This window comes from Chiloscyllium punctatum, chromosome 28 (genome assembly GCF_047496795.1).
Source record: "Chiloscyllium punctatum isolate Juve2018m chromosome 28, sChiPun1.3, whole genome shotgun sequence".
NCBI classification, from domain to species: domain Eukaryota; kingdom Metazoa; phylum Chordata; class Chondrichthyes; order Orectolobiformes; family Hemiscylliidae; genus Chiloscyllium; species Chiloscyllium punctatum.
The window spans coordinates 13,154-37,249 of record NC_092766.1 but is presented as its reverse complement, the minus strand read 5'-3'; the positions used below and the strand labels follow the sequence as shown (position 1 = coordinate 37,249).

The 24,096-nt window shown below is 52.9% G+C and overlaps 1 protein-coding gene across 1 annotated transcript in view; it reads left to right on the top strand.

Moving 5' to 3' along the window:
• LOC140453870 (uncharacterized) overlaps positions 1-24,096 on the top strand; it is a gene marked incomplete at its 3' end in the record, with an annotated part of 89,668 nt that overhangs the window by 53,877 nt on the left and 11,695 nt on the right. Inside the window, exons 4-15 of the mRNA XM_072548730.1 lie at positions 2,753-2,860; positions 3,254-3,355; positions 5,177-5,277; positions 9,870-9,962; positions 13,555-13,798; positions 14,784-14,904; positions 16,417-16,553; positions 17,143-17,352; positions 18,227-18,401; positions 19,621-19,741; positions 21,082-21,245; positions 23,729-23,831. Coding sequence (XP_072404831.1) covers positions 2,754-2,860; positions 3,254-3,355; positions 5,177-5,277; positions 9,870-9,962; positions 13,555-13,798; positions 14,784-14,904; positions 16,417-16,553; positions 17,143-17,352; positions 18,227-18,401; positions 19,621-19,741; positions 21,082-21,245; positions 23,729-23,831 — 1,678 coding nt within the window. The remainder of the gene's footprint in view (positions 1-2,752; positions 2,861-3,253; positions 3,356-5,176; positions 5,278-9,869; positions 9,963-13,554; positions 13,799-14,783; positions 14,905-16,416; positions 16,554-17,142; positions 17,353-18,226; positions 18,402-19,620; positions 19,742-21,081; positions 21,246-23,728; positions 23,832-24,096) is intronic.

Genomic DNA, 24,096 nt, shown 5'->3' with positions numbered 1-24,096 from the left:
AGACTCTCTCTCACACACACACACTCTCTCTCACACACACAGTATCGCTCTCACACACTCTCAGACTCTATCTCATACACAGACACACTCACTCTCTCTCTCTCTCACACACACACACACTCTCACAGACTCTCACACACCCACTCTCTTACACACACTCACAGACTCTCTCACACAAACACACTCTTACACACACTCTCGCACAGACGCTCTCTCACACACACACTCTCAGACTCTCTCTCACACACACACACACTCTCTCTCAGACTCTCTCTCTCACACACTCAGACTCTCTCTCACACACACACTCAGACTCTCTCTCACACACACACACACACACACTCTCTGACTCTCACACACACACACTCTCTGACTCTCACACACACACTCACAGAAAAGACACACTCTCACTCTCAGACTCTCTCTCATACACAGACACACTGACTCACTCTCTCACAGACTCTCTCTCTCACACACACACACTCTCTCACAGACTGTCTCTCTCTCACACACACGCTCTTACACACACACTCTCACAGATTCTCTCGCTCACACACTCTCTTACACACAAACACTCTCACAGACTCTCTCTCTCACACACTCTCACAGACTCTCTCTCTCACACACTCTCACAGACTCTCTCTCACTCACACACACCTACTCTCTTACACTCTCACAGACTCTCTCTCTCACACACCCACTCTTACACACACTCACACAGACTATCTCTCTCTCACACACTCTCACACAGACTCTCTCTCTCACACACACTCTTACACATACACACACCCTCACAGACTCTGTCTCACACACACACTCACAGACTCTCTCTCTCTCTCTCACACACACACTCTCTCACAGACACTCTCTCACACACACACTCTCTCTCTCACACACAGTATCGCTCACACACTCTCAGACTATCTCATACACAGACACACTCACTCTCTCTCACAGACTCTCTCTCACACACACACACTCACAGACTCGCTCTCTCACACACACTCTCTTACACAGACACACTCACAGACTCTCTCTCACACACACACTCTTACACAGACACACTCACAGACTCTCTCTCACACACACTCTCTTACACAGACACACTCACAGACTCTCTCTCTCGCACACACACTCTCTTACACAGACACACTCACAGACTCTCTCTCACACACACACTCACAGACTCTCTCACAGACTCTCTCTCTCACACACACACTCTCACTCTCTCTCACACACACACACAGTATTGCTCTCACACACTCAAACTCTCTCTCATACACAGACACACTTACTCTCTCTCTCATACACTCAGACTCTCTCTCACACACACAGACTCTCTCTCTCACACACACTCTCTCTCACACACACACTCACAGACTCTCTCTCACACACACACACACACACACACTCTCTTACACACACACACACACACTCACAGACTCTCTCTCACACACACACTCTCTTACACACACACTCACAGACTCTCTCTCACACACACACTCTCTTACACACACACACACTCTCACAGACTCTCTCTCTCACACACTCTCAGTGTCTCTCTCTCTCACACACACACTCACCATCTCTCTCTCACACACAGTATCGCTCTCACACAATCAAACTCTCTCTCTCACACACACTCTCTTACACACACACACACACACACTCACAGACTCTCTCTCTCACACACACTCTCTTACACACACACACACTCACAGACTCTCTCTCACACAAACACACTCTTACATACACTCTCATAGACTCTCTTTCACTCACACTCTCTCTCTCAGAGTCTCTCTCACAGACACACTCACTCTCTCTCACAGACTCTCTTTCTCACACACCCACTCTTACACACACTCTCACAGACTCTCTCTCTCTCACACACACACTGTTACACACTCACAGACACTCGCTTACACACACTCTCACAGACTCTGTCACACACACACACACACACACTCTCACAGACTCTCTCTCACACACACACACTCTCACAGACTCTCTCACACACACACACACACTCTCTTTCTCACACACACTCTCTTACTCACACACACACTCTCTTACTCACACACACACTCTCTTACTCTCACACACATACACACACTCTCTTACACACACTCTCTTTCTCACACACACATACACACACTCTTACAGACTCTCGCTCACACACACTCTTACACACACTCAGACTCTATCACACACACACTCTCTTACACACACTTTCACAGACTCTCTCTCTCACACGTACACTCTCAGACTCTCTCTCTCTCACACACACACACACACACACACACACACACACACACACACACACACGTACACACACACGTACACACCCACTAACTCCCAAACCTCTCAAATTCTAACAGGTCTAGACAGTGGGTAAGGCAGGAAGGATGTTCCCCATGACCCGGGAGGGGGAGTCCAGAACCATGGGGGTGGTCATAGTCTGAATGGGACGGAGTGGGACTGAGATGGGGAGAAATGTCTTCACCCTGAGAGTGGGGAGGGGGTACCTGTGGGATTCTCTCCCACAGAAAGCCGGGACACGGAATGTTTTTGAGAAGGAGTTGGATGGAGATGTTGGGACTAAAGGGATCAAAGTGGGGACTGAGTTGGATGATCAGCCACAATCCCATCGAACGGGAGAGCAGTTTCGAGGAGCCGAATACTCCCCGCTCCTACTCTCCATGTTTCTGCATTTGGTATTTGACTCTCTCCTCTCCATGTGTTTCCCTTTCAGGATGAAGCCATTGTGCATGTTGCCCGAGGTCCTCCTGCTCTGCAACCTCCTCCTGCCGGCCTGCCCTTTGAACCCAAGTGACCCTAACGTGTGCAGCCACTGGGAAAGGTGAGAGGTCAAGTAGACAGCGTCGTGGTTGGCAGGAGGAGGGAGGGGAACCGACAGTGGGGTGGTGGAGGGATGGGGTGAAGGAGTATGTGCGAGTGGGAGAAGGTTGGGGCTTGGGGAGAATCAGAGGTGGGAGTCCAGAGGGAAAGGGACCAATACCTTTCAAATCCATGACCTCTGAACCCACCTGGAAGGACAAGGGCAGCAGCAGGTACATGGCAACAGCACCAAGTTCCTGCCAAGAGATTTCTTTTCATCCCAGGAGCTACCGAGGAATCTTCAGCCGCTGAAGAACCCAGGCCCGGGCCTGGAGGGTCGCCTAGCAACTGTCGGTCAATTAACACCCTGCTCCTCTCTCTCTCTCTTCCATTCCCCCCACCCACCACTTTTCAGCTATTCAGTCACCAAGCAGGAGGCTTTGCTGACGCCACATGACGAGCCCTACAAGGAGGACTGCGACGACCCCAGGAGCCGCTTCAAGTGCACCAGACACAAGTGAGAGCAAGAGGCCTGGTTGCAGCCTAGTTGTGAGGCTTCAGCGCCCCCTCCTTCCCCACCCTCCTCTGGTCAGACACGATGCGCGGCCCCGCTTCAGAGCGTCTGGTAGCTACTTTGCCGCCTCGTCATTTTGACGCCACCTGCGAGTCAGGAGACTCGGCAACCCATCCACTCACAGCAAGGTCCCACAAGATCTCTCGGATGCATTCAGTCGAGGGGAGTTAATACATCTTGACCCAGGGTAGCGTCCTCCCCACCCAGTGATGGCCACTGTTTGGTTTACAGGTTATGAATTGAAGAATCCCTACAGTATAGAAGCAGACCCTTCAGCCCAACAAGTCCACACCAACCCTCTGAAGAATAACCCACCCAGACCTATTCCCCTACCCTATCACTCTACATTTACCCCTGACTAATGCACCTAACCTGCACATCCTTGGACACTATGGGACAATTTAGCATGGCCAATCCACCCTAACCTGCACATCCCTGGACACTATGGGACAATATAGCTTGGCCAATCCACCCTAACCTGCACATCCCTGGGGCTCTATGGGACAATTTAGCATGGCCAATCCACCCTAACCTGCATATCCCCGGACACTATGGGACAATTTAGCATGGCCAATCCACCCTAACCTGCACATCCCTGGGCACTGTAGGACAATTTAATATGGCCAATCCACCCTAACCTGCATATCCCCGGACACTATGGGACAATTTAGCATGGCCAATCCACCCTAACCTGCACATCCCTAGGCACTGTAGGACAATTTAATATGGCCAATCCACCTAACCTGCATATCCCCGGACACTACGGGACAATTTAGCATGGCCAATCCACCCTAACCTGCACACCCCTGGACACTATGTGAGAATTTAGCATGGCCAATCCACCCTAACCTGCACATCCCCGGACACCATGGGACCATTTAGCACGGCCAATCCACCCTAACCTGCACATCCCAGGGCACTATGGGACAATTTAGCATGGCCAATCCACCCTAACCTGTACATCCCTGGGCACTATGGGACAATTTAGCACGGCCAATCCACCCTAACCTGCACATCCCAGGGCACTATGGGACCATTTAGCACGGCCAATCCACTCTATATAGCACATCTTTGGATTGTGGGAGGAAACCAGAGCACCCTGAGTTAACCCGCACAAGCAGGTGGGGAGAATGTGCAAACTCCATACAGACACTTGTACCAAGGGTGGAACCGAACCCGGGTCCCTGGTGCTGTGAGGTAGTGGTGCAACCATTGAGCCACTGGGCTGCCTGATTGCCTGCCAGATCTTTTCTCATTGCCGTTGCCACTTGGGCTGGTATTATCCAGGGCGCTCCCCCCAGTTAACGTTCTGGGGCCACAGGGCGATTGCAACACTCTCAATCATCAGCTAAAACACCCCCTGTTGGGGTTCACAGATGGGGTGACTCTCACCAGATGTGGGCCTACATGTGACTCCAGACCACCCCCATGGCGACGTGGTTGACTCTTAAACACCCCCTGGCTGATGAAGGATGAAAATACATGCTGACCTCACCAGCGACGTCCACATCCTGTGAATCGACCTGCGGCCTGGCCAATCAGAGCGCTGTTGCTAGGCTGAGCTCTCCTGAAACAATGTCGAATTGAGCCACTGTGATTGGCTTTGATGTCCCTGGAAAGTAGCACAGAGGGCAGTCATATGTCTCCCAAAGCCCCTTCCGTACCTTTTTCTTAAGCGGCGGCCACCCTATTCTTGTTTGCGGTCCGCAGTGTAAAACCAACCACAGATTTGACCATTTCCCACTCTCTCGCCTTCCGTTGCAGGATCAGCTACCGTGTGACTTACCGCGTGGGGGTGCAGACCGAGTATCGCAAGCGAGCGCACTGCTGCCCCGGATACTACGAGAGTCGGGGTCTCTGCGTGCGTGAGTAGCCGGATCTTTTACAGCTGATCGAGGGAGCCAGAATTGGGTGCTGAGGCAAGGGTGTTAGCGCCGTGATCTGCTTGAGGGACAGGGTTGTACAATGGGGGCTGAATGGTCTCATGGTGTTGCTCCCATGAGCTGGGCAGTTGGGTGTGGGGAGAGACAGGTGCTGTCCAGACAGGCAGTGCCAAGGGTGAACCCATTGCTACGTTGACAGTGTCCCTAGAATATAGGAGCAGGAGTTGACTATTCGGCCCTTCCATCTTCTCCACCATTCAGTGGCTGATTGTCCAATTCAATCCGCTGTTCCTGCTTTGATCACTTTAGTCCCGGGATCTATACCCAACTCCTTCTTGCAAACATTCAGTATACGGGTCTTGATCGCTTTCTGTGGGAGAGACTCCCACAAGCTCCCCCCACTCTTTGGGTGTAGATATTTCTCCCCCTTGACTGTGACCCCCTGGTTGACACTACTCCCTCCCTGGGTCAGCGGAAACATCCATCCTCCCTTCCCCTTGCCTAGTCCTGTTAGAATTTTACTGGTTTCTATGAGACTCTTCCCCTCATTCTTCAAAACACCCGGTGAACACAGGCCCGGGCTATCTTCAGAGAACGGAGCCAGTCGAAATGCGGAAACGTAGGTCCCTGGTGATCCCCTGTCAGTTTGTGCTTGAGCTGGCAACTTTAGCTGGGACAGATGGTACTTTAGGCTGGACCCCCGACAAAGATGGGGAGAGAGAGAGATTCCCTCTTCAACAAGCATCCCAAGAGAGAAAGAGAGCGGGGGGGATGATAGAGAGGCTCCATCTTTCATAGGACTCCCTGATGGACAAAAAGAGTGAGAAAGACTCACTCTTTTAACAGGGGTCCCTGACACACAGAGAGAGAGAGAGATACTCCCTCTTTAACAAAGGTCCCTGACAGACAGGAAGAGACAGAGAGACAGACTCCCTCCTTAACAGGGGTCCCTGACAGAGAGAGACAGAGAGAGAGACTCCCACTTTAACAGGGGTCCCTGACAGAGAGAGAGAGGAAAACAGACTCCCACTTTAACAGGAGTCTCTGACAGAGAGAGAGGGGGGAGGGAAGAGAGAGGGAGAGAGAGAGAGAGAGAGAGACTCCCTCTTTAACAGGGGTCCCTGACAGACACAGAGAGAGAGAGAGAGAGACTCCCACTTTAACAGGGGTCCCTGACAGACAGAGAGACTTCCTGAAGAAGGGCTTATGCCCGAAATGTCGATTCTCCTGCTCCTTTGATGCTGCCTAACCTGCTGCGCAACAACACATTTTTCAGCTCTTTAACAGGGGTCCCTGATATATATATATATTTTATATATATATATATATATATAGAGAGAGAGAGAGAGAGAAAAAGAGACTCCCTCTCTAACGGGGGTCCCTGATATAGAGAGAGAGAGAACGGGACTCCCTCTTTAGCAAGGGTCCCCTGAGAAAGAGAGAGAGAGAGATAGAAAGACTCCCTCTTTAATAGGGGTCCCTGACACAGAGAGAGAGAGAGAGTGAGACTCCTTTAACAGGGGTCCTTGACAGAGAGAGAGAGAGAGAGAGACTCCTTTAACAGGGGTCCTTGACAGAGAGAGAGAGAGCAAGAGAGAGAGACTTCCTCTTTAACAGGGGTTTTTGATAGACAGAGACTTCCTCTTTAACAGGGGTCCCTGATATAGAGCGAGACAGACAGAGAGGGATAGAGAGAGATTCCCTCTTTAACAGTGGCACCTGACAGAGAGAGCGGGAGATAAATTCCCTCTTTAACAAGGTCCCTGACAGAGAAATAGAGAGCTTCCCTCTTTAACAGGGATCCCTGACAGAGAGAGAGAGAGAGAGAGAGAGAGACTTCCTCTTTAACAGAGGTCCCTGATATAGAGTGAGACAGACAGAGAGGGAGAGACAGCGATTCCCTCATTAACATGGGTCCCTGATATAGAGAGGGAGAGAAAGAGAGACTCCCTCTTTAACAAGGTCCCTTACAGAGAGAGAGAGAGAGAGAGAGAGACTCCCTCTTTAACAGGGGTCTCTGACAGAGAGAGATAGAGAGAATACGAGACTCCCTCTTTAACAAGAGTCCCCTGACAGAGAGAGAGAGATAGAGACCCCCTCTTTAACAGGGGTCCTTGACAGAGAGAGAGAAAAAAAAGAGACTCCCTCTTTAACAAGGGTCCCTGACAGAGAGAGGGAGACTTCCTCTTTAACAGGGATCCCTGATATAGAGCAAGACAGGCAGAGAGGGAGGAGGGAGAGAGAGACTCCTCTTTAACAGGGGTCTCTGACAGAGAGAGTGGGAGAGAGATTCCCTCTTTAACAAGGTCCCTGACAGAGAGAGAGAGATTCCCTCTTTAACAAGGGTCCCTGAGAGAGAGAGACAGACAGACAGACTGCCCTTTAACAGGGATCCCTGATGGACACAGAGGCGGGGGAAAGAGAGGGGGACGGGGGAGAGAAAAAGGGGAGAGATGAGGAGGGTGTGATTAGGAACAGAGAAAGAGAGCAAGTTAGAGAGACACAGAGAGAAACTGCAGGGATGGGTGCAAACAGAGATAAGTACAGATATAGATAGAAGGAAAACAGAGTGACGGAGAGAGTGTCACAGAGAAAGATTTACAGATGGAGAGCTAGGGAAAGAGTATCAGAGAGGGGTTTGAAGGAGACAGAGGGAGAGGCACAGAGAGAGAGAGAGAGAGAGAGACATAGAGACAGATATCGAATGAGAGAATTAGAAAGGGGGGGTTCGTGAGAGAGAAAAACAGAGAGGTTGGGGGGGAGCAAAAAGACAGAGAAAGAAAGAGAGAGAGAGAGAGGGAGGGAGAGAGAGAGATAGAGAATTAGAGGCAGACACAGAGTTAGAGACAGCCAGAATGAGAGCAACAGAGAGTCACACTTGAGAAATGAACAGACAGGCAGAGATAGAGGATAGAACAGAGCTGCAGAAATAGAGTAATACATAAAGAAAGAAATACGGAAAGAAGGGATGGGTTGACAGATCAAGCGAGAGATACTGACTATGTCTGAGAGAGAGTCAAAGAGATACTGAAAGAGAGCGAAAGAAATATGGAAGAAAAAGAGTGAGTGTGAGCGAGGGACAGAGACAGGGATACAGAGAGGGGGAACAGAAAAAGAGGCAGAGAGACAGAGTGAGAGAGAGACTGAGATGTAAGGAGGGAAAGAAAATTTGAGAGAAAGATGACAGAAAACAGAGAGAGAGAGAGAGATGGAGAAGCTGCCATGTAGTAAGTGTGTTGTTCCCGACTCAGTGTGTGAGTGAGGCCTCAGCAAGGCCTGAGCAGGAAAGGTCAGGCCTCAGAGAGGGTAAGCCAAGAGAGTGAGACAACAAGGTCATGGCCCCAGTGAGTGTTCCCACATGCCGCACTCACTGAAAAATCTCAGTCTGGGCTCAAAGCCAAAGTTTTCCATTTCGTCTACACATCTCCCTCAAATGAAAAACAACCAAACTGTCGAAATGTGGGCGGTGGGGGCTGTAGGCATCTGGAACAGTCAAGGCCCGGCCTCGCAATCAAACCCTGGCCTCGTCTCACAGCAGGCTGGTGTTTCAAAATGGCTGCCCTTACCATCTTCCATTGACATGATCGCTGAGGTGTTGATGACCAGAGAAGATGGCGACTGTTTGAGGGAAGGTGGAGGTTAATGCTTGGTGTGCACAGGGTCACCCTTCCCTTCCTTCCCATTTTCAATCGTAATCCTGCCCTCTGCTGACCCTTGAACTTGAAGCTGCTCAGATGGTGCCTGGAGGCCATGTTTGATGTCATGAGCGATCGCCTGCCTTGCCTACTTCACAAACTGGCAGAGAGAAGGTCACTCAGGCCATCAGGCCCTGCTAGTTCCATGAAAGAAAATTCTCTAAATATTCCCATGCTCCCCCACACACCTCCCCTCAGCCCCAATGTCTCCTGCAGGTCTTTCCCGAATCTCCCCCACTTCTTTTTGAAAGCTCCTGTTGAATCTGCTCCCTCTCAGCTTCTTGCAGCCAGTAAAGTGCTTCCTTTTCTTCCAAGGATGTCATGATTTCGGGAGGTGCGCACAGCAAGATCCCAAGGGGGGAGCTTCATGAGGAGACCCCAGATCGTCAAGTTTATTTTCTTTTTCTTTTGGTTGAAAGCCATGTCAGCTAAATCAATCCCACCTCCTGCCCTGCCAGACTGCACTGCTCCTCATCCCTGTTCTTTAACTGGTGGTCACCCAGTCAAGGGACAAAAGGACTTGAATTGGGGTGGGGGGTTCAATGTCCCATTCTTCCCCACCCCCCCCCCCGCCCCTTCCTCCCCAATCGGTGCACCACTGCGTCTCATTGTACACTCATGCGTCGGGGATCTTTCCCTGACCTGGAAACGGCGCCAGGGCTCTCTTGCAGCTGGAGGATCTTGCTCAGCAAGATCCTGCGAGTGTTTCCCAGGAAGGGGGAGGGGTGGGGTTGGTGGAGGGATAAACTACCTCCAAGCCCAAACCAAAGAAAAAGTGAGGCGGAGGGGGGGGGAATGGATAACAAAGGGAGGGGCGTCACTAAAGGATATAGTCAATTGTTTGCTGGAAGGTTCAGTTCTGTGCCCCTCTCTCTCCAGCTCAATGTGCCCAGGAATGTATGCACGGCCGATGTCTCGGCCCCGACCGGTGCCAGTGTGCGCCCAACTGGCGAGGGTACAACTGTTCCAGTGGTAAGTCATAGAGATGACCAACAAGTAAGCACGCCCTTCAGTCCAACTCATCCATGCTGACCCAGAGATCCCAATTTGCATTCTATTCACCAGCATTTGGCTGTTATCCCTCTGTAGTGTTCCAAAAGGGGCATTGGTCAGGCCATGGAGACCTAAAAAAACAGGCTATTTGGCCCTTCAATCATGCTTCTCCATTCAACAGCATCATCCTGTTCCCCTTTGGTCCTGAGGTCTCGATCCAACTCCTCCTTGAAACCATTCAGATATTAATCATAGAATTCCTACAGTATGGAAACAGGCCCTTCAGCCCAACAAGTCCACACCAACCCTCCGAACTGTAACCTACCCAGACCCATTCCTCTACATTTACCCCTGACATATGCGCCCAATCTACACATCCTTGGACACTACAGGACAATTTAGCATGGTCAATCCACCCTAACCTGCACATCCCTGGGCACTATGGGACAATTTCCCATGGTCAATCCACCCTAACCTGCACATCCCTGGGCACTACGGGACAATTTAGCATGGCCAATCCACCCTAACCTGCACATCCCTGGGCACTATGGGACAATTTAGCATGACCAATCCACCCTAACCTGTACATCCCTGGGCACTATGGGACAATTTAGCATGGCCAATCCACCCTAACCTGTACATCCCTGGACACTATGGGACAATTTAGCATGGCCAATCCACCCTAACCAGCACATCCCTGGACACTATGGGACAATTTAGCATGGCCAATCCACCCTAACCTGCACATCCCTGGATACTATGGGACAATTTAGCATGGCCAATCCACCCTAACCTGCATATCCCTGGGCACTACAGGACAATTTAGCATGGCCAATCCACCCTAACCTGCACATCCCTGGGCACTACGGGACAATTTAGCATGGCCAATCCACCCTAACCGGCACATCCCTGGGCACTATGGGACAATTTAGCACGGCCAATCCACCCTAACCTGCACATCCCTGGGCACTATGGGACAATTTAGCACGGTCAATCCACCCTAACCTGCACATCCCTGGGCACTATGGGACAATTTAGCATGGTCAATCCACCCTAACCTGCACATCCCTGGGCACTATGGGACAATTTAGCATGGCCAATCCACCCTAACCTGTACATCCCTGGACACTATGGGACAATTTAGCATGGCCAATCCACCCTAACCAGCACATCCCTGGACACTATGGGACAATTTAGCATGGTCAATCCACCCTAACCTGCACATCCCTGGGCACTATGGGACAATTTAGCATGGCCAATCCACCCTAACCTGTACATCCCTGGACACTATGGGACAATTTAGCATGGCCAATCCACCCTAACCAGCACATCCCTGGACACTATGGGACTATTTAGCATGGCCAATCCACCCTAACCTGCACATCCCTGGATACTATGGGACAATTTAGCATGGCCAATCCACCCTAACCTGTACATCCCTGGACACTATGGGACAATTTAGCATGGCCAATCCACCCTAACCTGCATATCCCTGGGCACTACAGGACAATTTAGCATGGCCAATCCACCCTAACCTGCACATCCCTGGACACTATGGGACAATTTAGCATGGCCAATCCACCCTAACCAGCACATCCCTGGACACTATGGGACAGTTTAGCATGGCCAATCCACCCTAACCTGCACATCCCTGGATACTATGGGACAATTTAGCATGGCCAATCTACCCTAACCTGCACATCCAGGGGCACGAGGGACAATTTAGCATGGCCAATCCACCCTAACCTACACATCCCAAGGCACTATGGGACAATTTAGCATGGCCAATCCACCCTAACCTGCACATCCTTGGGCACTGTGGGACAATTTAGCACGGCCAGGAACATGAAATTGAGGTTGAAATTGGCCACGTTCCTAGATCCAATATGGCAGAGCAGTGCTGAGAGGCCGGCTCCCACAAGTGTTGGCGAGGGTTGTGGGGTGGAATGTTTTGGGTCAGCTGCTTGACGTGGAGGGCAGGGAAAGGGCAAAGCAGTGAGGAGGTTTGGGGCATGGCCTCCCGGACAGGTGCCAACTTGGGTTGGAGGGCAGAACGCCAAATGAAACTTGACACACTGGGACACGTGTGCAGTCGTGCCGGAGTTGAAGGAGCGTGGTGGAGGAGCAGAGACCGAGAGAGAGAGAGAGAGGAACTTATTTTTCAAAGAGTGAACCGTTCAAGATGTAACTCCTGCCTCCCGCTGGTCTAGCTTTCCCTGCTAGAGCCGGCTCTCCCTGAGGGAAGTGTGGCTCACTCGTCAAGGTCAAAGGCTGCTCTCTTCCCACGGCTTACAAGTTCCCTCCTCACTGACCCCCTCCCCCCTCGGGACGGGCTGTGGAGAGACGGAGACCAGATGTGTATGGCCAGGCATGGAATCTCTGGAATTCTCTGTCCCTCTGCTCAACTCTGCAACTTCCCAGCACCCGGCCAGACACACAGTTCAGAACGGCGCCAGAATCATTCCAGAACATTCTCCATCTGCTCGGAGACAAGACTCATTCCTATGATCCTCTGCAGCACCCACCCCTCACCCCCGCCAACCCCCACTCCATCTCTCGTCAGACAATTTTTCAGGCGTTGTTCAGAAATTGGTTAGAGACTCTCAATATCAGTATGGAGGGAGCGGGCGCTATCGGTGGGTCAGCGTTGAGGCAGTGGGTGCTGTGGGAGGGTCAGTGCTGAGGGAGTGGGCAGTGTCGGAGGGTCAGTGCTGAGGGAGCGGGTGGTGTCGGAGGGTCAGCGCTGAGGGAGCTGGTGCTGTCAGCGGGTAGGTGCTGAGGGAGCGGGCAGTGTCGGAGCATCAGCGCTGAGGGAGTGAGTGCTGTGGGAGGGTCAGTGCTGAGGGAGCGGGTGGTGTCGGAGGGTCAGCGCTGAGGGTGTGGGTGGTGTCGGAGGGTCAGCGCTGAGGGCGTGGGTGGTGTTGGAGGGTCAGCGCTGAGGGAGCAGGTGCTGTCGGAGGGTCAGCGCTGAGAGAGCTGGTGCTGTCGGCAGGTAGGTGCTGAGGGAGTGAGCAGTGTCGGAGGGTCAGCACTGAGGGAGTGGATACTGTGGGAGGGTCAGTGCTAAGGGAGCGGGTGGTGTCGGAGGGTCAGCGCTGAGGGAGTGTGTGCTGTCGGAGGGTCAGTGTTGAAGGAGCGGGTACTGTTGGAGGGTCAGTGCCGAGGGAGCGGGCGCTCTCACAGGGTGAGTACTGGGAAGTGGGTGCTGTCGCAGGTCAGCGTTGTGGGAGCACCACAATCAGAGTGCCAGTGTGAAAGAATGTGTTGCTGGAACCTTTGTTGAATTTTTTGTTTATTCCTTTTTCTAACACTCTCTGCCTCATTTTCTTTTTATACCTCTCCCCACTGTCTCCTATCTCGCTCTCCTACCCACACTCTCTCTCCTTCCCTCTGTTTCTTTTTCTATCTTGCTTTCTCTCTCTCTACACCCCTATCTCTCTGCACTCTCTTCCCTTCCTTCTGTTTTCTCTTTCTCTTATATTCTCCCCCTCCGTTTCTTTCTCCTTCGCTGCTTCTTTCCCTGTCTCTGTCATCTTCCCTCTCCCTCATCCGTCCGCCTCCCACCACGCAGTGTGCTCTAACTTGTGGGGACCGAACTGTAGCCAGAGGTGTGAGTGTCAGAATGGCGGACAGTGTGACCCCCTAACTGGCCATTGTTCCTGCACCCTTGGCTACACTGGCCTGTTGTGTGAAAGACCCTGCCACCCGGAGACCTATGGGCAGGGCTGCTTGAGGCAGTGCCAGTGTCAGAACGGGGCACGGTGCGACTCGGTCACTGGAGCTTGTGACTGCATCAACGGGACGACCGGCGGACTGTGAGTAGCAATTGGACTTTGCCTTCGGTGTTGTGTCTCACACGCTGTCCATCCGTCCCCTACCTTTTCTTCTCTGCACCCCCTGAGCGGGCTCGATTTCTCTCTCTGTCTCTTTGCTTTCCAACTCCTTGCAGGAGGCATGGGGCGACTGATTTGCAAACTGCAAAGTCTCTGACGTAACCAGCTATTGACGAAGGGAACATAAACGGGCTCTCTTCGCATCTTCGGTGCTTTCTCTTATCAGACAGAGGCAGCACCTTCTTTTCCGAAAGTCCATAGGCTTCTAACCCAATCGTTCACTCCCACAAGCTACGTTCGAAGTTTTAGGGACAAAGTCGCGAGCCAGCTTTATAAGAGCAGCTTAGAGAGAGAGAGAGAGAGACGAGAGGGCTGAATAATAGGGATAATGATAGAAAGATCTACGTGTAATCTGAAAACTTTTATTGAGATGTGGCTGGGCCAAGGAACTGAATATTTAACAGTAAATGCTAGGAAAGGGTGGAGTGGCAGCTCTGTTAATTCAGAATCATACTCGTAAGCATGGAGAGAGCTGAGCTTAGTTCTCGTACTTTAGCCAGGGCTGGAATCAGTTTGGGTTGAGATACAAAACAGGAGCTCAATTGTGGGAGTTATATCTTGGCTGCCCCAATGGAGTTTACAGAAAGAAACACCGGAGGGGGCTTGTGAGAAAGTTACGGCAAGAATCATGGAGGCTTTAATCTACTTATGAAGAAATTTGAGTGTACGAGAAAGCTAGCTAGAAACATTAGGACTGATGGTAAGAGTTTCTATAGATGTTTAAACAGTGAATAAATACTGGTCTCGAGATTGAATGGGTCTGGGGTATTAATACCAATATAAGGAGACAGCAAAGGCATTGAATAAACGTTTTGCATCGGATGACTGAGGGCGATAGAGGTGGCCTACTGGGTATCCTGAGGACTAGGCTTCCTTCCTCACTCCCTTTCCTCTCTCTCCCTGCCAGCTGTGACCACCACTGCCCAGAATCAGAAGGCAAGAGGAAGTGTGGTCCTCCGTGTCCGTGTCAAAATGGCGGCAGCTGTCAGCCTGGGGGAGGCCCATGCCTCTGTCCCGCAGGCTGGACGGTAAGTTACTAGGTCGCTCCGTCAGACAGGATGGTTAATGGGGTCATTCACCCGCTTGCCTCAACTTAACCTCACCTAACCATCTCGGGTTTCAGTGTAAAGGGGCCTATTTCACTACTCTGAGCCTGTCACAGGAAGCTCTGGACCCGGTCTCTGCCAACTCTGTCCAGCAAACCTCAGAAACAGAAAACTGAGCCCAAATGGGATATCATCTCTCTCTCTCTACCCTCCCTCTCTTTCTCTATCCCTTTCTTGTTTGCACTCACTTTCTCCCTCTCTCTATCCCCTGTCTCCCTCTCTCTCTACCATCTCATCTCTTTCTCCCTCTCTCTATCCTGGTCTCCCTCTCTATCCCTCACAACAGCTGTCATCTCTCTTTCTCTGTCTGTATGTCTACCTCACTCCCTTTGTCCACCGCCCTCCTTGCTATCTCTTTCTATCCCCCTCTTTCCATATTCCTCTCTCCCACTGTCTTCTTCCATTTTTCTCTCTCCTTTGCTTTCTCTCCCACACCGACTCTATATGCCTTCTCTTACTCTCTGCTCCCCTCTGTCTCTCTTCTCCTTTCTCTCTATACCACTCTCTCTCGTTCCTCCATCCCTCCCCTCTCCACAGCTGTCACTATCCCTCTCTGTATGTCCACCTCATTTCTTCTTGCTAACTCCCTATCTCTATCCCCGACCCTCTCTCCCAATCTTTCTGTCTATCCCCACCTCTCTCTACTGCACTGTCCATCTCTCCCTCTACTGGAGCTTGTGGTTTGGTCAATTCACTCATTGAGTACCTCCCATTGGAAGTTTGCTTGGGCTTTGTGCCCTCCTGATGTCAGTGACCCTTCAGCCCATGGGCCATGCCCTCCTGAATTCAATGACCTTCCACACCTGAGAGTTGTGCCCTCCTGACACCAGTGACTTTTTAACCCTGAGTGTCGTGCCCTCCTGACACCAGTGACCTTTCACCCAAGGGTTATGCCCTCCTGATAAGTGACCTTTAAACCCTGCGAGTTGTGCCATCCTGACACTACTGACTTTTCACCCGAGGGTTGTGCCCTCCTAACACATGACCTTTCAATCCTGAGGGTCCTGCTCTCCTGACACCAATGACCTTTCCTCCCTGACGGTTGTGCCCTCCTGACGCATGACCTTTCAGTTCTGAGGGTCTTGCCCTCCTGACATCAGTGACCATTCACCCCTAAGGGTTTTCCTGACATGTGACCTTTCACCCGAGTTTCATGCCCTCCTCATACCAGTGGCTGTTCACCCCTTGGTGGTGCCTGCCTGACATCAGTGACCCTTCACCCCTGAGCGTTGTGCCCTGTTGACGCCAGTCCTCGTGACCACTCATCCCTCCCACCTGCTATGACCAAACCCTCCCCCTCACCTCGAGCACAAAGTAATGTCCGGTAGCTCAGCTCAGTCACAGTGACTGCAATCTAACGCCCTTTCTGTTTTCTCCTCTTCCTCCTATCACCACAACCACCCCCCCACCCGGTAACACCATGGATAACCTTAGGGAGCGGTATGCACTCTGCCCTGTCCCCATGATCGGTTTGGGGTGAACTGCAGCCAACACTGTCACTGCCACAATGGTGGGCAGTGTGATCCCATCACAGGGAAATGCAGCTGTGCTGTCGGCTACACCGGAATGAGGTGAGATTCTCTATCTCTGACCGGGAGGGGGCAAGAAGGGAGGGCAATTGGGCAAGAGCAGAGGGAAAGGGGCAACTGGGCAGGCAAGAGGCAATGAGGATGGGTAAAGAGGCAGTAGGGGAGAGGGAAAGGGGGGAATGGGGAGAGGATAAGAAGGTCAAAGGAGGGGGGGGATAATGGATGGGGTGAATTGAAGGAAAAGGGGGGCTTCATTGGGGGCAAATGGGCAGGTGGTGAAAGGGAATTCTCAGTGCTACCTGAACCTCAACTCCTGGGTTGGAGGCGGCCAGGGATTGGAGTACTTGGTGGGGTTGGGGACGAGCACAGTCCCCTGCGTCTCTGGGACGGGAGGGGAGCAAGGCGAACACAACTGACGTCTCCTGTGGGTTGGGGAGCGAGGCTCCACATAGCTGAACAGTCCAGCCAGAGTTCCCAGTGAAGAATTTGTCCTGTGATGGACTGGAAAAGGCTTGGTTGGGGTTAGGGGGAGGAGGACGATGTCAAGTAAAGCCGGTGGGGAGGGGGAAGGCTGGTACCGAGGGGTGAATGGCCCGATGTGCACTCTCTCTCTCTCTCACCCCATCTGTAGGTGCCAGGAAGACTGCCCCTTCGGGAAGTACGGCCCGAACTGCTCGCGCACCTGTGACTGCCTGAACCAGGCCAAGTGCATGCCCGATGGCGCCTGCCTGTGCGAGTCGGGGTACCAGGGCGGGCGCTGCGAGTCGAGGCTCTGTCAGGATTGGCTCTTTGGCCACCAGTGCGACCGGCAGTGCGCCTGCCACCTCACGCACACTCAGAGGTAGGTACCAACTGGGCTACAGCTTCGGAGAGGTGGAGAGGTGAGGGGGGCTGGAGAGCACAGGAACAGACACAGGCCATTCAGGCCCCCTCCGGCCCATTCCGCTGCCATGGTGGACCCATGGCCTAACTCCGGCGACCTGCGTTGCCTTTATGGCTCAGTGCATGGAGTTGGGATTCTGTGGTGCGGCTCGACAGGACGTTGGTTCAGCCACTTTAGTAAAACTGTTCGATTCTGTTCAGAGAGTTTCCTTCTTATTATGCAAACCCAGGTCACAGAGACACAGAGCTGGACACACACGAAAAACAGACCCTTCGGTCCAACCAGTACGTGGCAAACAGATATCCCAAATTAATCTTGCCCCACTTTCCAGCACTTGGCCCATATCCCTCTAAATCCTTCCTATTCATGTCCCCATCCAAATGCCTTTTCAATGTTGTCATTGTACCAGCTTCCACCACTTCCTCAGGCAGCTCATTCCATACAAGTACCACCCTCTCAGTGCAAACGTTGCCCCTCAGGTCCCTTTTATATCTTTCCCTGCTCACCCTAAACCTATGCCCCTCTAGTTCTGGATTCCCCCACCCCAGGGAAAAGACCTTGTCTGTTTACCGTATCCATGCTCCTCGTGATTTTATAAACTCCTTCCCTACCTGTCACCCCCTCCAGCCCCTACACCCCCTATTTGTTCACCTCCTCCAGCCCCGTCCCTATCTCTGTCACCCCTTCCAGCCCCCTGTACCCCCTTCCTATTTCTGTCACCCCCTCCAGCCCCGTCCCTATCTCTGGTAAATTTGTAGATCCTCAGGCCCAGTTGAGGCGGTGTACCCGGCGATGTTGACAGTCTGTCTCTCTCTCTCTCTGCCCCCCACAGCTGCCACCCGATGTCAGGGGAGTGTAGCTGCCAGCCGGGCTGGTCAGGCCCCCTGTGCAACCAGAGCTGCCCCCAGGGCACGTACGGAGCCGGCTGCCTGTCCCGGTGCCTGTGCTTGAACGGGGGGAGCTGTGAGCCGGAGAGCGGCCGCTGTCTCTGTGCTCCGGGCTTCAAGGTAAGAGGGCAGGGTCCAAACCTGGCGGGTGAAGTGGGGTGGAGGAGACAGGAAGGTGGGGAGGGATAGGGGTGGAATGAGGGGAGGGAAATAGGGGGAGGAAGGCAGAGGAGGGGAGGGAGTTGGAGGGTGGAAGGGGAGTAGGGGAAGGTATTAGAGGGTGGAAGGGGATGGGGAGTTGGAGGAAGGAAGGGAAGTGGGGAGTTGGAGGGAGGAGGGAATGGGGTTTGGTGGGAGGAAGGGGATGAGGGGAGGGGGTTGGAGGCAGGATGGGATGAGGGGAGGGGGTTGGAGGCAGGAAGGGAATGAGGGGAGGGGTTTTGAGGCAGGAAGTGGATGAGAAGAGGGGGTTGGAGGCAGGATGGGGATGAGGGGAGGGGGTTGGAGAGAGAGTAAGTAGATGAGGGGAGAGAGTTATAGGTAGGAGGGGGAAGTGGCTGCAGGCTAGGGGAGTTGGCGGGCTGAGGTGGAGGGGGGAACGGGACGGGAGATGGGGAAAGTATTGGGTGTGGGTGAGGTCATGAAGGTGGAGGGAGATGAGGAAGGGGTGGGGAAAAGGAAGTGGGGGAAAAGGGCTGGGTCTGAAACGGAGGGGAGGGGAAGAGGAAGGGGGTAAGGAGGGTCATAGGACAACTATCCAAATACAAACATTGGTGTCCATCTCATCAAAACAGCTCAGGACAGTCAGTGCCATCACTGTCCCCGTCCTGGGAGTGTTTGATTGGGGGGGGGGGGACAGAGTAGAGGCAGCTTTAATCTGTATCTAACCCTGTGCTATCCTTGTCCTGGGATGGGGGATGGCGGGGGGTGGGATGGAGACAGAGTAGGGGGAGCTTTACTCTGTATCTAACCCCCGTGCTGTCCCTGGGATGGGGGGGGGGGAGACAGTGTAGAGAGTTTTACTCTGTATCTAACCTCGTGCTGTCCCTGTCCTGGGGGGACAGTGTAGAGGGAGCTTTACTCTGTATCTAACCCTGTGCTGTCTCTGGGATGGGGTGGACAGTGTAGAGGGAGCTTTACTCTGTATCTAACCCCGTGCTGTCCCTGTTCTGGGTTGGAGGGGAAAGTATAGAGGGAGCTTTACTCTGTACCTAACCCCGTATGTCCCTGTCCTGGGACTGTTTGATGGGAGGGTCACTCTAGAGGGAGCTTTACTCTGTCTGTACCAGCCCTGGCAGATCAATCACTGATTTGTAATTGTCGGTTATTTCCATAACAGGACAAACACTGCTCCGCCCTATGCCCAGCCTGGAGTTATGGTCTAAACTGTTCTTCCCGATGCCAGTGTGTGAATGCCATCTTCTGTTCGGCCATCGATGGCTCCTGCCAGTGTGAAACGGGTACGGGGAGGGGAGGGGGGAGCGAGACACAATTTGGCGTGGGGCCTGTATGTGTGAGAGCCTGCCCAATTTGGGATCTCAGAGAGAAAATTCAGACAGCACAGAAAATTCCCTTCAGCCCACTGAGTCTACATAACTCCCACTACAAATGCACTAATCCCAATTGAAATACACATCCAAATATTTTCTAAGGGTCATAAAGTTTCCAGCTTCTGCTACCTTCCCAGGCAGTGCATCCCATAATCCCACCACCCATGGAGTGAAAAAGTATTTTCCCAAATTCCTTCTGAATCTCCTGCCCCTTACACTAAACCTAGTACCTCTTGTGATTGACCCCTCAACCAAGGGAAACAGCTGTTCACCCTGTCCATATCCCTCATACTTATATACACCACAATCATGTTCCCCCTTAGTCATCTCCGAAGAAAATAATCCAAAATTATGAAGCCTTTCCTTATAGCTCAGTTTCTCCATCCAGGCCACATCATGGGACGGTGGGGTGGCTTAGTGGTTAGCACCACTGTCTCATGGCGCCAGGGATCCGGAGTCAATTCCAGCCTCGGGACAACTGTCTGTGTGGAGTTTGCACATTCCGTGTTTGCACGAGTTTTCTCCGGGTGCTCCAGTTTACTCCCAAGGTCCAAAGAATTGCAGGCTCAGGTTGATTGGCTATAGCATCCAGTGATGTTCGGGTTAGGATGGATTGGCCATGCTAAATTGTCCCATAGTGTCCAGGGATGTGCAGGTTAGGATGGATTGGCCATGCTAAATTGTCCTGTAGTGCCCAGGAATGTGCAGGTTAGGGTGGATTGGCCATGCTAAATTGTCCCGTAGTGCCCAGGAATGTGCAGGTTAAGTGCATTAGTTAGGGGTAAATGTAGAGTAATAGGGTTGGGGAATGGGTTGGAATGAGATACTCTTCGGAGGGTCAGTGTGGATTTGTTGAGCTGCAGGGATTACATCTAACCTCGTGCTGTCCCTGTCCTGGGGGGAAGAGTGTAGAGGGAGCTTTACTCTGTATCTAACCCCGAGCTGTCCCTGTTCTGGGATGGAAGGGGCAAGTGTAGTGGGAGCTTTACTCTGTACCTAACCCCGTATGACCCTATCCTGGGACTGTTTGATGGGAGGGTCACTATAGAGGGAGCTTTACTCTGTCTGTACCAACCCTGGCAGATCAATCGCTGATTTGTAATTGTCGGTTATTTCTTCCCGGTAGATTCTGCAGGTCCCATGTCACGCACCGTCTCACGCACTGATCCTGCCTGCCCTCACCCAGGATGTAACAGGGACATGCCTCCCCATTGCTGATGCTGTTCTCTCTGTCTCCTCTTTGCCCTCAGGGTGGATGGGCTCAGACTGCAGTGTTCCATGTCCAGATGGCCAGTGGGGGCCGGGCTGTAACAGCACGTGCCAGTGCGCCAATGGAGCCCGTTGTAATCGCTTTAACGGCACCTGCACCTGCCTCCCAGGCTGGCAGGGCCGACAGTGTGACCAACCCTGTCCGGTAACCAACAATACCTTCTGGTGTTTTATAGACCCGTGAAGAATTGGACATAGAGAAGGGAGACACTGGGGCAACAGTAGGTTGTATAGAGGTGCCAGACTAGGGAACGGGGGGTTAGAGAGAGGGGACAGACTGGGGGATATAGAGAGGGGAGAGTCTGGGGAACGGGCGGATATAGAGAGGGGACAGACTGGGCGATTATAGAGAAGGGACAGACTGGGGAACAGGGGGATATAGAGAGGGGACAGACTGGGGAGTGGGAGAATATAGAGAGGGGACAGACTGGGGAACAGGGGGATATAGAGAGGGGACAGACTGGGGAGTGGGAGAATATAGAGAGGGGACAGACTGGGGGAATATAGAGAGGGGACAGACTGGGGAACAGGGGGATATAGAGAGGGGACAGACTGGGGAACGGGGGGGGATATAGAGAGGGGACAGACTGGGGAACGGGGGGGGATATAGAGAGGGGACAGACTGGGGGATGGGGGGATGCAGAGGGGACAGACTGGGGAACGGGGGGGATATAGAGAGGGGACAGACTGGGGAGTGGGGGAATATAGAAAGGGGACAGGCTGGGGGAATATAGAGAGGGGACAGACTGGGGAGTGGGGGGGGATATAGAGAGGGGACAGACTGGGGAACGGGGGGGATATAGAGAGGGGACAGACTGGGGAACGGGGGGGATATAGAGAGGGGACAGACTGGGGAACGGGGGGGGATATAGAGAGGGGACAGACTGGGGAACGGGGGGGGATATAGAGAGGGGACAGACTGGGGAACGGGGGGGGAATATAGAGAGGGGACAGACTGGGGAACGGGGGGGGATATAGAGAGGGGACAGACTGGGGGAATATAGAGAGGGGACAGATTGGGGAACGGGGGGGAATATAGAGAGGGGACAGACTGGGGAACGGGGGGGATATAGAGAGGGGACAGACTGGGGGAATATAGAGAGGGGACAGATTGGGGAACGGGGGGGAATATAGAGAGGGGACAGACTGGGGAACGGGGGGGAATATAGAGAGGGGACAGACTGGGGAACGGGGGGGGATATAGAGAGGGGACAGACTGGGGAACGGGGGGGATATAGAGAGGGGACAGACTGGGGGAATATAGAGAGGGGACAGATTGGGGAACGGGGGGGAAAAATGAGAGGGGACAGACTGGGGAACGGGGGGGATATAGAGAGGGGACAGACTGGGGGAATATAGAGAGGGGACAGATTGGGGAACGGGGGGGAAAAATGAGAGGGGACAGACTGGGGAACGGGGGGGGGATATAGAGAGGGGACAGACTGGGGGAACAGTGGAATATAGAGAGGGGACAACTGGGGAATGGGAGGGATATAGAGAGGGGATAGAGAGGGGACAGACTGGGGGAACAGTGGGATACAGAGAGGGGACAACTGGGGAATGGGAGGGATATAGAGAGGGGACAGACTGGGGAACAGTGGGATATAGAGAGGGGACAAGTGGGGAATGGGAGGGATATAGAGAGGGGACAGACTGGGGAATGGGGGGATATAGAGTGGGGACAGACTGGGGAACAGTGGGATATAGAGAGGGGACAAGTGGGGAATGGGAGGGATATAGAGAGGGGACAGACTGGGGAATGGGGGGATATAGAGAGGGGACAGACTGGAGAACGGGGGGATATAAAGAGGGGACAGAGTGGGGAAAGGGGGGGTATATAGAGAGGGGACAGACTGGGGAACAGGGGAATATAGAGAGGGGACAGACTGGGGGAACAGGGGGAATATAGAGAGGGGACAATCTGGGGGAACGGGGGAATATAGAGAGGGGACAATCTGGGGGAACGGGGGAATATAGAGAGGGGACAATCTGGGGGAACGGGGGAATATAGAGAGAGGACAGACTGAGGGAACGGGGGTATATAGAGAGAGGACAGACTGAGGGAACGGGGGGATACAGAGAGGGGATAGACTGGGGTAGAGTGGGAAATAGAGAGGGGACAGTGGGATATAGAGAAGAGACAGTGGGATATAGAGAGGGGACAGACTCCAGGGGAACAGAGGGATATAGAGAAGAGACAATGGGATATAGAGAGGGGAAAGACTCCGGGGGAACAGTGGGATAAAGAGAGGGGTAAGACTCAGGGGAACAGTGGGCTTTCGAGAGGGGACAAACTCTCGGGGAAGAGTGGGATATACAGAGAGGGGACAGACTGGGGAACAGTGTGATATAAAGAGGGGACAGACTGGGGAACAGGGGGATATCAAGAGGGGACAGACTGGGGAATGGGGGGATATAGAGAGGGGACAGACTGGGGAATGGGGGAATATAGAGAGGGGACAGAATGGGGGAACAGTGGGATATAGAGAGGCGACAGACTGGGGACAGTGGGATATAAGGAGTGGATACACCAGGAAGGGAATTGGATAGCTATGTTGAAAGGCAGATTGTCCTGTCTGGATACACACACAGTGATCCCTTTGTGTTAACATTCCTCTATCTCACCAGGAACATCGGTATGGACAGGACTGCAGTGGGTACTGTGACTGTGAACAGGCACTGTGGTGCCACCCTAGCACAGGGAAGTGTCACTGTGCCCCAGGATGGACAGGTAGGGCACCAAGGGAGGGAGCAACTCTGGGCGCGGGCTGGAGTGACACCAGGTACATTTGGCACACCGAGAGGCTGACTGCAATGTGGGTGGGTGGGTGGGGTCAGTGGGGAAACAGTGTGATAGAGAAAGGGGACAGACTGGGGGTGGATCAGTGGCTAAGTGAGGTTTATATCAGGAAGGCACCTGCAAATGGGGTGGACGGAGTGGGTGAGTGGATCGCAAGCCCAATAGCTAGGGACCAGCCCGATGCTGATCAGCCATG